This window comes from Andrographis paniculata, unplaced genomic scaffold (genome assembly GCF_009805555.1).
Source record: "Andrographis paniculata isolate CXL003 unplaced genomic scaffold, ASM980555v1 Contig83END, whole genome shotgun sequence".
Taxonomy (NCBI): domain Eukaryota; kingdom Viridiplantae; phylum Streptophyta; class Magnoliopsida; order Lamiales; family Acanthaceae; genus Andrographis; species Andrographis paniculata.
The window spans coordinates 3,155,236-3,169,788 of NW_026137621.1; the positions used below are offsets into that span (position 1 = coordinate 3,155,236).

The following is a 14,553-nucleotide window of genomic DNA, read 5'->3' on the forward strand; positions in this document are numbered from 1 at the left end:
TCATTTTATTTCGTACTAATTTAGTAATTTTATTAACTGTTAACATAATAAATACTCTTCCAACTTATAATATATTACACAGATGCCACCATCTTTATACTTCTTCTGTCCCACGTGTTTCTATTTTTTATTTTCGTTCGTCCTACATAATTTGTTATTTTTTTTTTTGAAAATTAATTATACACTTTAATCATATTTTAAAATTTACGATTTAAAATTTTTTAAATCTTATTTAAACTATTTAGTTATTATTTTTACTAAATAATTATTATTTTTACTAATACACTTATTAATTAATTCTAGTATCTACGGTAATGCGTCAATCTTATCTAGAACGGAAAGAGTATTACACTATACTGATAAAAATATTTTTGTATTTTTTACTGTAACCTAATACTCCCTCCGTCCCAAATCTATCTATCCATTTTGTTTATACACCAGATTTTAGGAATATTAGTATTATATTGGGATAAAATAGAAATAAATGTAAAAAGACTAAATTAACCGTATTGTATGATATAAATGTAATGACTTTTATGTATATTGTAAATTAGAAGGATATTTGTAATGTTAGGTAGATAGTATAATTACTTAAAAAAAATAAAAAAAAATAAAAAAATAAAAAAAGACCAAAATAAAAAAATGGATAAATTATTAAAGGACAAAAGGAATGAAGTATAATATTAATATTAAAAAATATACAATCAAACGTTATTATTTGTATAGGTCGAATGAAATGCTAAATTCAAATCAAAATTTCAAAAAACTCAACAAACAGAAACACAATCAGGATAATTTAAGAAATTAGAAAGTAAGACGATAATAAATTCTGAGGGTAGACTTAAATTACGTAACTGCCCCTAGACGTGACATCATATAGTACAAATATATATCGCTGTATAGAAAACTGCGACGATCTTGTTTTAGTACAGAGTGAGTGTTAAAAGCAATTGGGTGTCTTCTTCATCCGGAGCTATGGCGATTCCAATTCCGACACGGCAGCTCTTCATTGACGGCGAGTGGCGAGAGCCGATCAAGGGGAAGCGCATTCCGATCATCAATCCCAGCACTGAACAAACTATCGGTTAATTGATTTCTTCACTTAATTTAGTTTTCGTATTCAGTATTAGCACTTTTATCTCCTCTGTTTTGTTTCTGCTCGACTGCGTGTTTTTCTGTCGGATCTAGTCTGTGAATTGATTTACTGTTGAAAAGGATAATAAATTAGTTTGTCACGTTTTTACTTGGTTGACTTGGAATCAATTTTTCAATAATTTTTTTGGAATTTGATGAAAGGGATTTGGTAACTGGCGTGCTGTTTTTCAATTTCATGGACCAAAGTGTAAAATATAATTAAGTTTTTGGTGCAGCTTAACTGATGCTCGAAATCCTTGCGTTTGCGCATTTCAGGGGATATTCCTGCTGCTACTGCTGAAGATGTGGATATTGCGGTAGAAGCTGCACGGAAAGCATTTTTCCGTAATGGAGGCAAGGATTGGTCTTCGGCGACGGGAGCACACCGAGCCAAGTATTTACGAGCCATTGCTGCTAAGGTTTTATGGTTTCTTTGGATATTGTTAACTCAGCCTTTATGTGACTTAATTCTGCTGTATATTTGTTGGCTTGATTTATCAAATTAATTTATTGGATTTGCACAATCCATGTTCGTTTTGGGGATTTATCTTGCAGGTAATTGTAAATTTGGTGATGTGTCATTGTTATTTGTGGCTATAAAATCTAGCAAAACTTTCTATGGTTATCTTTTTCATTTACTTGCAGATTACGGAAAGGAAACCGGAGCTAGCGAAACTTGAAGCGATTGACTGTGGGAAGCCATTAGAGGAAGCAGCTTGGGATATTGTATGACCTCAATATATATATGTGTGTGTGTATTGGTCTATTGTAAATATTTGCTTAAGATGTGTGTTTATTATCTGTCTTGTTCAGGACGATGTTGCTGGATGTTTTGAATACTTTGCTGATGTTGCCGAAAATATGGATTCGAAGCAAGTTACTCCTATTTCTGTGCCGATGGAAGCATTTAAGTGTCATGTTGTGAAAGAGCCCCTCGGTGTAGTTGGTTTAATCACACCATGGTAGATGCTCATTCAATTGGTGAAAAGATTTGCTTTCTAAATAATTTTGAAGAGTATATTATTTGTGTGTTCATTTTGGTTGCACGCGGTTATCCTTTATATGGGGGTGTGTTTATTTTTCGGCAACTAAATCATGTGTGTAGTCACGCTCCCCATGATATGGCTATATATTGAAAATGGTAAATAAGTTATACTAGCTGTAGTACAAAAGAATCGGAAGGGCTATTTTATGACACATTTTCCAGATGAAGGATTGTGCCGTATTTCTCTTTTTGGAACCAAAGTATTACAAATCCTTTCTTGTTTTTATAGGAATTACCCTTTATTAATGGCGACATGGAAAGTTGCCCCGGCACTGGCTTCTGGTTGTACGGCTATTCTAAAACCATCCGAAATGGCATCAATGTAAGTCTTCATGATATTCATCATCCATTGGTATGAAATTTTTGGTCGAGCACTAGTCACTTAAGGTACTTAGATTACATCAATTGCAGAACTTGTTTGGAGTTGGCGAATGTTTGTAAGGACATAGGTCTTCCACCCGGCGTGCTAAACATTTTGACTGGTTTGGGGCCAGAAGCTGGAGCCCCTTTGGCTTCACACCCCCATGTCGACAAGGTCCGTAGTGTTTCTTATTTGTTCGAGTCTAGATATTGATAATTGTGTTTAATCATACTTCAAAATCGATGTACAGATTGCATTCACAGGGAGTAGTGCTACCGGAAGCAAGATCATGACTGCTGCTGCACAGCTTGTGAAAGTACGTCTCCTACAATCTTGAGTTTGCACAATCTGACGTTATTTTCAAATATATTTATTTAATTTCTGGCGTTGCAGCCGGTTACGTTGGAGCTTGGCGGGAAAAGCCCAATTGTTGTGTTTGAGGATGTTGATCTTGATAAGGGTTAGAACTTTCGAAACTAGAATTATAGTGACATAAGTGTTGCATTTTTCGGAAGCATTATAGAATACTGATTTTGATTAATCTATCGATCGTGCTAACTTTCAACTTGGTTTCTATTTGGTTCAGCTGCCGAGTGGACTCTCTTTGGTTGCTTTTGGACAAACGGTCAGATATGCAGCGCTACTTCTCGTCTCTTAATCCATGTAATTACGACGAAACCTCTCTTACAATTCTCACCTTAAGGTATACATTTTTCTTATGCCCGGAATTCTTCCAGGAAAGCATTGCTCCAGCATTCGTGGAGAAGCTCGTGAAATGGTGCGAAAACATTAAAATTTCAGACCCCTTAGAGGAAGGTTGCAGGCTCGGCCCTGTTGTTAGTTCCGGGCAGGTAATAAAACCGGCTATTATTCGATGATTATTTGGCAAGATTTACGGTTGAAGATGACTGAAATATTACTGTGTTACAGTATGATAAAGTGATGAAGTTCATCTCAACAGCCAAGGAGGAAGGCGCGACAATATTGCACGGCGGCGCACGACCTCAGGTGAAACTTCCCGAACCATTTTTTCCACTTCCGAACCATCTCACAAATGCTCTTTAACTAATCTAGCGAGCGATTTGACCGCAGCATTTGGAGAAAGGCTTCTTTATCCAACCAACTATAATAACCGACGTGACGACCTCCATGCAAATCTGGAAAGAGGAAGTCTTCGGACCCGTCCTCTGCGTCAAGACATTTTCGACTGAAGAAGAAGCAGTCGAACTGGCGAACGATACCCAGTCAGTTGGTTTTCGGATCCTACATTGCCGATTCTTTTTTCTTAATTGGTAATTTTCTGATTTTGGAGATCATTATGTTATATTCAGGTATGGCCTGGGTGCTGCGGTGCTATCGCAAGATCTCGCAAGGTGCGAGCGGATGACTAAGGTGAGAATTGTTTTTTCATTCTAACCATGGTTAGATCAAATTAATTTCTCTTTCGGAATCGATAGTCTTAAAGTTCTTAAGGTATAACTTATTTTTTCTGCATTCTAACCATGGTTAAAGCAAACTAACCTCACTGCCGGGATCGATAGTCTTAAAGTTCTTTCGGTATAACTTATTTTTCTGCATTCTAACCATGGTTAGAGCAAATTAACCTCACTGCCAGGATCCACAGTTTTGAAGTCGTATCGGTGTAACTTTCGCAGGCATTTCAAGTAGGCATCGTGTGGGTGAATTGCTCGCAGCCGTGCTTCTGCCAAGCCCCTTGGGGTGGGAAAAAGCGCAGCGGTTTTGGGCGCGATCTCGGAGAATGGTAATTTAATTTGAATCTTGTTCGGGTTTTTGACAATTTTGAGAAATGCTTGTTTCTTTCGACAACTATCTTACCTACGTGAATGAAAAAAAAATGCGTGCAAATAGCGGTCGCGGTCAAGCTAGCTAGCTATGTCATCCTGGTTTCGCACGTTTGTTTTTTTAGGGGTCTCGACAACTACTTGAACGTGAAGCAAGTGACGACGTATGTGTCCAACGACGCGTGGGGTTGGTACACGGCGCCTTCGAAGATGTGACGAGCTTTTACATATGGTCGACGGATGATCGGTTGTGGACGTGAGAAACAAAACCTATGGTAATGTACTCTTACTCTTCATCTTTAATGGTGAAACTTTGTGCTATTTGTAACGTTGAATTTCTATGGAAATAAATGCATGAATAACTTGTTCTTTTAAATTTTGATTTTATTATTTAATTATTTTTTAATAGTAATTTGAATGCGATGATTATGATTATGTTATGTAGTGAAAAATATTAAAATGGTAAAAATTGGATGTAGATTTGTCTTGATCCGCCCAAGTCATAATGATGTTGATTTGATTGGATCATGTTATAGAAATGACCGGAGCAGCGTATGTTTATACATATGCTGATTTATAATACATACACTCATTTATAATAGTATATTACTTCCATTGTTATTCAAAATTTTGGGCTCTTATTAAAAAATATTTCGGTTTAATTATATTTACATGACGGATAGAGTATATATTATATTATAAATATGCTGAAATATATATAAATATAGGATTGGATTATTCATGTGTTGAGATAATATGCTAATTTAAGTTAATCAGTATCTGATTCTTCAATTATGAGATTTTTGAGATTTTTTGATTTTTTTTAATTTTTTTTTTTATTTTTTTACAGTTTTGTATCATATGATAGTGGAGTATATATAGTTTTTAAAATTTATATTTTTTATAGTTTCTTTTATATTATTATTAGTTGATATATATATACTTTCTAAATTTTATAAAAATATTTTCTGATTTATTTTTTATTTGGTTGAAACTATGTTCTCATATCTTTTTCATATTTCTCTAATGAATTTAATTTTATATTTATTTTGATTTTAAAAAAAAAGATAAAAATGAAAATGCAGAAGAAGTGTAGGTTTATAATTTCGATTTTTTTTAAGTTAAAAAAAAATAGTCATTAGTTCTACAGATTATATTTTTATAATAATTTTTATTTGATCTGTATATATTTTGATGTCAAATCCTGAAGCATTCAAATCATATGTATCATTATTATATGATTTTTTTTTCAATTAGTTTCATCATTTTTATATAAAAAATTTTTCTTTTTTATTTTACTATTTTGGAGAAGATATCTAATCACAGTATTTATTTTTATACTTTTTTATAGTGTATAAATAATTTAATATGATATTTATTTATATTTTGCAAGATCTTATTTAAGTGTCAACACTAGTATATATTATACTTAATTAGTTTGGACAAATTTGTATATTATAGAAGATTAAAAAATAATACTTTCTCCGTAAAATATATAATATAATATTTTTTATTTTGCTATGTTCTTATTATGTCATTTTTTAAAAAAAAAAGAAAAAGAAAAAATTGATACATTTTAATTTTAAATTTTATTATAGTAATTAATTATTTATATTATATTATAATTCATTTTACTAATATATTTTTAATTATTAATTAATTGTATTTTTTCTGAATTTTGTGTCTGGTGTAATCCCGAAAAATTAATATTTTAAAATTAATTAATAAAAATATGTAAATTGATTTTGACACTTTGTATTTTATGTGTATATATGTATGTAAGAATATATTTATAATTCATGTAAATATTTAAAAATATTCAAATATTAATATGTTATTATTTTTAACTTTTGAGTATAACCGAAAAAAATAATAAAAGGGAGGAGGGATTAATTGATTTCATTTTACTGTATGCGGCATAATTAAGAAATATTATTTATTTATGTTTTACATCTAATAGAGTACATTATAAATAAATATTGGTTAAATAGAACTATATGTAGTGTTGCCTGTAGAGTTGTCAATAGCTCGATTCGTATACCTTAAATGGGTTAAATAATTCAATTATAATCCGATTCGTTTATTATCGTGTAAGGTTTGTATTAACCTGTGTATATAATTAAGTCAAAATTTTTCATTTAAATTCAATTATTGTTTGTCATATAGTTGTGTTAGGTTAATTTTTGTTAGTTATAAATATAAATGAATTAAGTTGAATTATTTAAAATTGAATTTAATTTAAATAATATGTCGGCTAAGTATTAATTTATAAATATTTGATATATAATAAATATATTAATTAATATTAATATATTATAATCTGGTCATCGTATCAAATTCGAGTTGAGAGCTTTAACTCTAACCCGATCAATTTATTATTGTGCCGGATGCATATCAACCGGTATAAATAATCATATTAAAATCTTTGACTAAAATCCAATTCTTTTGTATCGTGGTGTCAGTTTTGCCAAGTCAAAAAAAATTATTATTCTCTCTATTCCAATACAATTGTCTTGTTTACCATTTTTGTTCGTCATAGAACAATAGTTTCATTTTCATAAATAATCATATCACCGTAATATTATTCATACTTTTTCATTATTATTACACAATTGTCACTATTTTTTACACTAATATACTCGTAAGGGCAAAATGTTATTTATCCATACTTTTTGCCAATCATGGATATAATATCAATATTTCTTAAATCTCGTATTCAACACAATAACACTATACTTTTAGGATGGAATGAGTATTTCAAAAAATTCCAAAAATTGTTTATGTGTATGTGTTCTTTTATCAAACATCTTCAAATTTCTAATACTATTATTTATGGAAAAAAAAATTCGAAATATAAAATCAAATATCTATTTTTTTATTTTATATATTATATTTAAAAAAATTTAATTTTATATTTAAAATATTATATAAAATTAATTTATATCACTTTATACCATTATACAAATTTAAAATTTTTAGTATTCTAACTCACAATTAAAAATTCAAACTCTAGATCAAACACACCCGAAAATGATATATGCATAGACGGAGCAACTTTTCAACTACAAATTCATAATAAAAAAAGAAAAATCAACGACCTTCTTCTTTCTTTCCACAACAAAACATGTCACCAAATCTACCTCAAAATTGCTCCTTGCAAACAAAATGTCTGTCTGTATCTGTATCTGTATCTGTATCTGATCGACTCCATTTTCGACATTCTGTCTTCACTCTCATTCCATTCCATTTCAATATCACTTCTCCGCGACGCCATTAATGGCATTCACAGCAGCAGCAGCAACAGCTACAGCTACAGCCCCCACATGGGGATGACATGCCGCTGTCAGAACTACCCTACCCCCCTCTACCCTTCCAATAAATATCTTTCTTTCACTCTTTCCAATTCCATAAAATTTTCAGTCACAGATCAAATTTCGAATCTAATCTCATCTCCACTGCACTGCTCTGCATCCATTCGGAGATGTTCTGTTCGTCCCCTCTGTTTTACCGCTAATGGAGGAGGAGTTTCAATGTTTCATCACTACTTGAATTCAAACTACACTCTGCGGTAACCGTCGTAAATCAGAATTTCCAGATCGGGATTATCAATGGGGAGCTCCGAGGAGAGAGTTGTGGCTGTAATCATGGTCGGCGGACCTACCAAAGGTTAGAATTCAATTCCTGTTCGGATCTGTAATTTGAGGAATTCTTCATCTCGTTGATGGAGAACGACGATTTCGAGCAGGAACCAGATTCAGACCGCTCTCGTTGAACACTCCCAAACCCCTCTTTCCATTGGCCGGACAGCCGATGGTTTATCATCCAATTTCTGCCTGCAAACAGGTAATCAATTGCTTCTGATTTCTGCGATTCGGATTCGAATTCGATTTGGTACCAAAATTGTTTGCAGATTTATTAATATGATAGTATTTCCAGCTGATTCCTTCGTTGATTTCTGTAATTTGTGAATGAAAACTCATTGAGTATTAACAACGTTATTTCACCTTCTTAGATCCCTAATCTCGCACAGATCTACCTTATTGGTTTCTACGAAGAACGCCAGTTTGCTCTGTTCGTCTCCTCCATTTCCAACGAGCTTAGAGTTCCTGTTAGGTAATCGCCATTAACGATGATTCAATACAACAGTAACTTTCATCTGTGATCCGTAGAACATTTTGCTGTTTGTTTTTAGGTACTTAAGAGAGGATAAGCCACACGGTTCAGCCGGCGGCCTCTATAATTTTCGAGACTTGATCATGGAAGATAGCCCGGTGTGTCCTAAATCAGTCGAATATATTGCATCATTTCGTTAGATTTTGATCTTGTCTAGGAAGCAAACAAATGTAGCCTTTCGAATTCGTATTCATTCGTCTGTTTTGCATCGGACATTGTGATTGAATACTAATCGATTATGCAGTCGCACATTTTCTTGCTGAATTGCGACGTTTGTTGCAGCTTTCCGTTGCCTGAGATGCTCGGTATGTTCCATTTTCGCAACCTACATTTCGACATTATCGATCTTTTCATGAATGTTGAAAATTGAAACATTTTGATTGCAGAGGCGCATAAGTCGTACGGTGGGATTGGGACGATTTTGGTGAGCAAGGTGTCGCCGGAGTCGGCGAATCAGTTCGGGGCACTTGTAGCCGACACCGTCACAAATGAACTGCTGCACTACACGGAGAAACCCGAAACTTTTGTATGAATCTGAACTAGTGTCTGGTTTTCGATTTACGTATGTTGTCTTTTTATTGTTGTTTCTTAGCTTCTTGATTCTTAGGTGAGCGACCGTATAAATTGTGGCGTGTATGTATTCACTCCCGATATCTTTACAGCCATTCAAGGCGTTTCGACCCAAAGAAAAGATCGAGGTAAGTAGCAATCAACACTTTCTTACCATACTATAAATTTTGATGCTCGATTGTCTGTATCTTACGGAAAATATGAATCATAGAAGCCATTGAACTCCTTAAGCTATTACATGATTCGATTGTCGAACATTTTTCTATTAAGCATTCGATGTCTGAAAACACTATAGCTTTTCCTTAGCATCTACGTAGTTTACGACTTTTGCAAGAATTGATGTTTCTTCGATTCATCGTGCCTGTTGAGGTATTTTAGATATTCAGTTTTAAATTTAGTAGATTTAGATTTGGTTATTTTTATCATGCAATGGTCTTCCAATTTTGAAATTTTTTCTATAATTTCTATTTTGTTTCTATCTCAACAGTGCCTATGTAGTTTTCTTCTCATTATTTGTCGCTCCGATCCACAGCTACGCTGAGGCGACTATCGAGTTTCGAAGCGCTTCAACCGGCGCACAGGTACGTACACTCGACAACGAATCGACTGCTAGCTACCTAATCGCCTCGATTCTAACTGACGTTGTTAACGGTTTTTCGATTCGAAAGGAGTTTTCCATCGGACTTTGTTCGATTAGATCAGGACATTCTATCACCATTTGCCGGGAAGAAGCAGCTGTACGTGTACGAAACCTCGGATTTCTGGGAACAGATTAAAACCCCCGGGTGAGCTAACGATCACGGCACTTCTTACTGTCCTACGATTCGATTAGTCTCTCTTACGCGTCGCGTTCTTCGCAGAATGTCCCTGAAATGCTCTGGGCTGTACCTCGCCCAGTATCGGTTCACCTCCCCCCATCTCCTGGCCGGCGGAGACGGTAAAACCAAGGCTTCAATTTCCGGCGACGTCTATATTCATCCGTCTGCAAAAGTTCATCCAACGGCAAAGGTAAGCTAATGTTATTTTTTGTCGAACTTGTAATCGATTGCATTGTATGATTATAATTCGGGTAATTGGAAGCAGATTGGCCCCGACGTTTCGATCTCGGCAAATGCTCGGATCGGAGCGGGTGTGAGGCTCGTCAACTGCATTATCCTCGACGATGTCGAGATCAAGGTAGGTACTTTTTACCGTATTCTCGGTACGTAAAATATGCTCGACAATGGCGGCGCTCACCATTTAATTTTCCAGGAAAATGCGGTTGTGATCCATGCCATCGTCGGGTGGAGATCCTCGATCGGAAGATGGTCCCGAGTCCAGGTAAATTAGTGAATCCTTACTCGATCGATCGACTCACCGGATGAGTATGACGTAATGATGATGCAATTTTCAGGCAACGGGCGATCACAATGCAAAGCTCGGGGTTACAATCCTCGGTACATCTCTAACTTGTAGTATTTCATTATATTGATCGATCAATCGATGTAGGTTACGATTAAGATTGTCGATGCAGGCGAATCGGTCGGAGTCGAAGACGAAGTGGTGGTTACCGGCAGCATTGTACTTCCGAACAAGACTCTGAATGTCAGCGTTCACGGCGAGATTATACTGTAAGATTACTTCCTACAACCTCTCTCTGTGTTGTTAATTAGTCAGTCTTTTGGTACATAGACATCATCTATAGGTAAATTATTCATATATACCTTTGATTATTTTGGAAAATTCGATCTGCTGGGAATTTGTTGTTCTACTTTCTAATGTTTAGTTACCAATAAATAAATAATACTCTCTCGATCGTGGAATTTTATTCTCATTTGAGCTTTAAAAATTAAGTAATAATAATAAAAAATTATAGTAAAAAAATATAGTGTTTTTTTACTCAAAATAAAAATAAATTTTGATGACAATCAAAAAATAAATAAATAAATTTGGACTACAACAAAGTACTTCTAAAAGAAAAGTTTGTTCGATTGCTTATTTCCACGTACGATTTGAACTGATTGGTACCCATCTCAAATATTCAACAATATTTTATATTTTGTTTGGTATAAATATTTGGTAATGTTTTTAAAATAGAAAAAAATTATTACCTTCGTCATTATGTTCTTATTTTCTATTTTTGTTTGTCCTAAATAGCTTGTCCTTTCTATTTTTGAAAATATAATTATGCACTTTAATCGCATTTTAAATTTTAAATTTTAAATTTTTTTAATTTTAATTAAACTATTTACTTATTTTAATCTTAATCTATAATTATTTTTACTAAATAATAATTATTTCTACTAATACATTTATTAATTACTTATTAATTATACTTTACCTAAATTCTCATGTCTACGGTAGTATACTCATATTACATAGGATGGAGGGAGTAATTATATTTTATAGTATCATGTCACTCAATGTATAGATATATATATTTCTCTTATAACATCACTTACTTAATACTATCATCCACCTAAATTATTATGACTAAAATAAAATACTATTTCGCTATATGTGTAATGGAATGAGTATTTTATTGTGTAAGAGTAATGTATGCCTGTGTTTATCTGGGATTTGGATTTTGAGTTAGGATTTGAATAGTAAAAATTTTATATTTTAAGTTTGACGGATCTATCTATTTATTTTTTACACGAAATTTTAGAAATATTAATATTATATTAAAATATAGTAGAAATAAAGGTAAAAAATATGAAACTAATTTTATTAGTATTGTATGATATAAATGTAATAGCATATGCTTAATATATTATAAATTAGAAAGAGTATTTGTATTGTTAAGTAGATAATATAGTTACAAAAAAAAATAAAATGTATATTTTGTTATGAATGGGAGAAAGATAGAAAAATAGATAGATTGTTAAGGGATATATAAAAGTAGTTGCGTTTATATGACTTAATGTTTGTTTTTAAAAGCTTATTGAATAATATTGTTGTGTATATGTTTAAAAAAAAAAAGCATAGATTGCCTTGTTTGAGCTTTTATCATTTCTGATACAATATTTTATACATAATTTTTTAAGAAAAATATATTATTATTATTATTATTATTATTGGTAAAATATAGTACTAAACTAAATAAGTCAATAACTATTATATAAACTCAAACTACTCAGATTGAAACTGAGATTTCTTAGAATATGTGACTAGCTAAAGTGAGTAGAAAATTTGTGATGCAGTTAGGAATATAGCGGGCAAAAACTGATCCGATACGAAATAATTGGGTTTGGGTCAAATATTTCAATCCGATTATGTATACGGGTTGACACGAAGCCGACACTATAATAAATGGATCGGGTTATGATTGAGGCTCTCAACTCGAACCCGACACAACAACTCGAATATAGTATATTAATATTGATTAATATATTTATTATATAGGTAAAATAATCATAATTTAATAATTTTCTCCTAAATTAATTTAAACTAAGTTAAATTTTAAATAATTCAACCTAATTTAGGCTCAAACTAATAAAAACTAACATAAGACGATAATATGACAAAAAATAATTTAATTTGAATCAAGAATTTTGACTTAATTATGTATACTGGTCAACACGAGTCAACCCGAACCCGGCGGGATAATAAACGAGTTGAGTTATGGTTGAGTAATTTAACCCGTTTAAAGTATTCAACCCGATACAAATCGACCCATTGTCAGCTCCAGTTAGAAACACGTTACCATTAGGTTGTACATTTGGAAATTAGATTTGAATTTATAAATTAATTTGATTTAAAATATTTATTTGATATAATATAAATGCTAATGTTTGTTTGAGGATTGGATTTTAAATCCACTATTCATCTCATTTTCTCCTCTAAAAAATATCAAATCAAACACCTATTTTTTTTATTTTTTTATATTATACTAAAAATCAATTTTATATCAAAAACATCACATCAACACCTATTTATCTTACATCATACAATTATTCAAATTCAAAATTTTTACTACAAAATCCAGAACCCTGAACAAACAAAACCATGACCAAATATGTCAATATATTTTTAGGCGAATTGCATGTGTATTATTAATAGGGTCTATTTGGTTTCAATTTAAAATTTGTTGTTGGAAATTTGATTTTAATTTTTTAAATGAATTGTTGTTTGATTGATATTTGAGTTATTACTTATTATTATTATTAATTTTTTAAATGAATTGTTGTTTGATTGATATTTGAGTTATTACTTATTATTATTATTAATTTTATAAGAGATTGTGTGTTGAATAAAATATTCAATATCATACTAACATCAACTCAAATGCCTACCAAGGTACATAAAATAACATAAATTATCAATGAAAATGTTATTTTAATATAATATAAATATAACATATGAATTGATAATATATAATAGCATGTAAATTAACAAAATATAAAATTACATGTTGTATGTCTGTCTATTTATTTTTATATGTACTGATCAAAGTTAATCAATACAATGCTAACTAATCCTGATAAATATGTGGATATAAAAAAGAAAACCATCCGTTTTGATCTAAAGAAAATTGGATCGATTAACACTATCTATCCATCAATTTTCATTTTTAATAGTTATAAATATCACTATATATTATAAATATTTTAACATATATTAATCAATGTCTAATGGCATCCAATCCACTTCACCGTCTAATCGTGCTCTGATACCAGAGTTAGGAGTGCCAGATTTGTTTTTTGATATCCTCCAAAAGGCCTTGTACTAGCGGGCGAGCTCACCATCACAACCAATGTCCAATGCCACCCAGTCCACTTCACCATGCTCTGATACCACTGTTTATGACTAGACCAACTCAACACTAGTATGATATTGTTCGTTTTGGGCTAAGCCCGCACGGATTTGTTTTTAGAGATTCAAAAGCCTCATACCAGTGGAGTTTACTTGAGACTTATAAGGTGTAGAATTTTCTTCCTAACTTTTGATGTGAAACTTGAGTTTGCACCCCAACAATATTCTTAATTATATCAATAAATATCCTTATGTGTGGAGGCAATACGATATATATATTTTTTTTCATAAAATATTCTAATAAATATTCTAATTCTTTGCTATTTTTTATTTTTTATTTTAAGAAATTTCAATTTTTATATGTAAACAAAACTATTTTTAGGTGCCGTGAAATTTAAAAGATCAAGAAAATAAAAAAAGAAAAGAAAATAATAATTTAGTGACTTAGTCTGATCGGAATGATATATGTTTAAAGATAATCAAATCAAATATTTTTACTAATATTTTTGGCATGTAAGTTTATAGAGAAAAACATACTCCCCGTTCCAACTGAATTTTCTAGTTTAATTTAGACACAGAGTTTTATGTATTGTGTAATTAGTAAGTAATTAAGAAATGTATTAGTAAAAATAATTATGATTTAATAAAAAATAATTTTTAATTAAAATTAAGATGACTAAATAATTTAATTAAAATAAAAAATTATTAATTATGAATTTTAAAAAATGTGATTA

The 14,553-nt window shown here is 31.6% G+C and overlaps 2 protein-coding genes across 2 annotated transcripts; both read left to right on the top strand.

Annotated features, from left to right (window-relative positions):
• The first annotated feature begins 911 nt into the window (after positions 1 to 911).
• LOC127241734 (aminoaldehyde dehydrogenase 2, peroxisomal-like) lies at positions 912 to 4,718 on the top strand. The gene is made up of 15 exons (XM_051260913.1): positions 912 to 1,084; positions 1,411 to 1,553; positions 1,780 to 1,860; positions 1,948 to 2,096; positions 2,409 to 2,501; positions 2,591 to 2,714; positions 2,791 to 2,856; positions 2,934 to 3,000; positions 3,127 to 3,203; positions 3,278 to 3,391; positions 3,471 to 3,548; positions 3,633 to 3,784; positions 3,872 to 3,932; positions 4,196 to 4,302; positions 4,468 to 4,718. Exons 1-15 carry the CDS (start codon positions 976 to 978, stop codon positions 4,556 to 4,558), a joined length of 1,512 nt encoding a protein of 503 aa, XP_051116870.1. The 5' UTR covers positions 912 to 975; the 3' UTR covers positions 4,559 to 4,718.
• Positions 4,719 to 7,514: 2,796 nt separating this feature from the next.
• LOC127241862 (uncharacterized) lies at positions 7,515 to 10,887 on the top strand. Its single transcript, XM_051261094.1, has 14 exons — positions 7,515 to 8,008; positions 8,088 to 8,185; positions 8,355 to 8,455; positions 8,535 to 8,613; positions 8,760 to 8,820; positions 8,902 to 9,041; positions 9,123 to 9,213; positions 9,618 to 9,666; positions 9,754 to 9,870; positions 9,946 to 10,093; positions 10,169 to 10,261; positions 10,337 to 10,405; positions 10,479 to 10,521; positions 10,599 to 10,887. Exons 1-14 carry the CDS (start codon positions 7,951 to 7,953, stop codon positions 10,697 to 10,699), a joined length of 1,248 nt encoding a protein of 415 aa, XP_051117051.1. The 5' UTR covers positions 7,515 to 7,950; the 3' UTR covers positions 10,700 to 10,887.
• The last annotated feature ends 3,666 nt before the right edge of the window (positions 10,888 to 14,553 follow it).

Excerpts from the sequence above, each read along its gene's own strand:
- LOC127241734 (XM_051260913.1), top strand. The coding sequence starts at position 976 with ATGGCGATTCCAATTCCGACACGGCAGCTCTTCATTGACGGCGAGTGG. Across the intron at positions 2,715-2,790 it reads CACACCCCCATGTCGACAAG|ATTGCATTCACAGGGAGTAG; the intron begins GTCCGTAGTGTT and ends ATCGATGTACAG. Across the intron at positions 2,857-2,933 it reads CTGCTGCACAGCTTGTGAAA|CCGGTTACGTTGGAGCTTGG; the intron begins GTACGTCTCCTA and ends CTGGCGTTGCAG.
- LOC127241862 (XM_051261094.1), top strand. The coding sequence starts at position 7,951 with ATGGGGAGCTCCGAGGAGAGAGTTGTGGCTGTAATCATGGTCGGCGGA. Across the intron at positions 9,042-9,122 it reads CGGAGAAACCCGAAACTTTT|GTGAGCGACCGTATAAATTG; the intron begins GTATGAATCTGA and ends CTTGATTCTTAG. Across the intron at positions 10,522-10,598 it reads GCTCGGGGTTACAATCCTCG|GCGAATCGGTCGGAGTCGAA; the intron begins GTACATCTCTAA and ends TTGTCGATGCAG.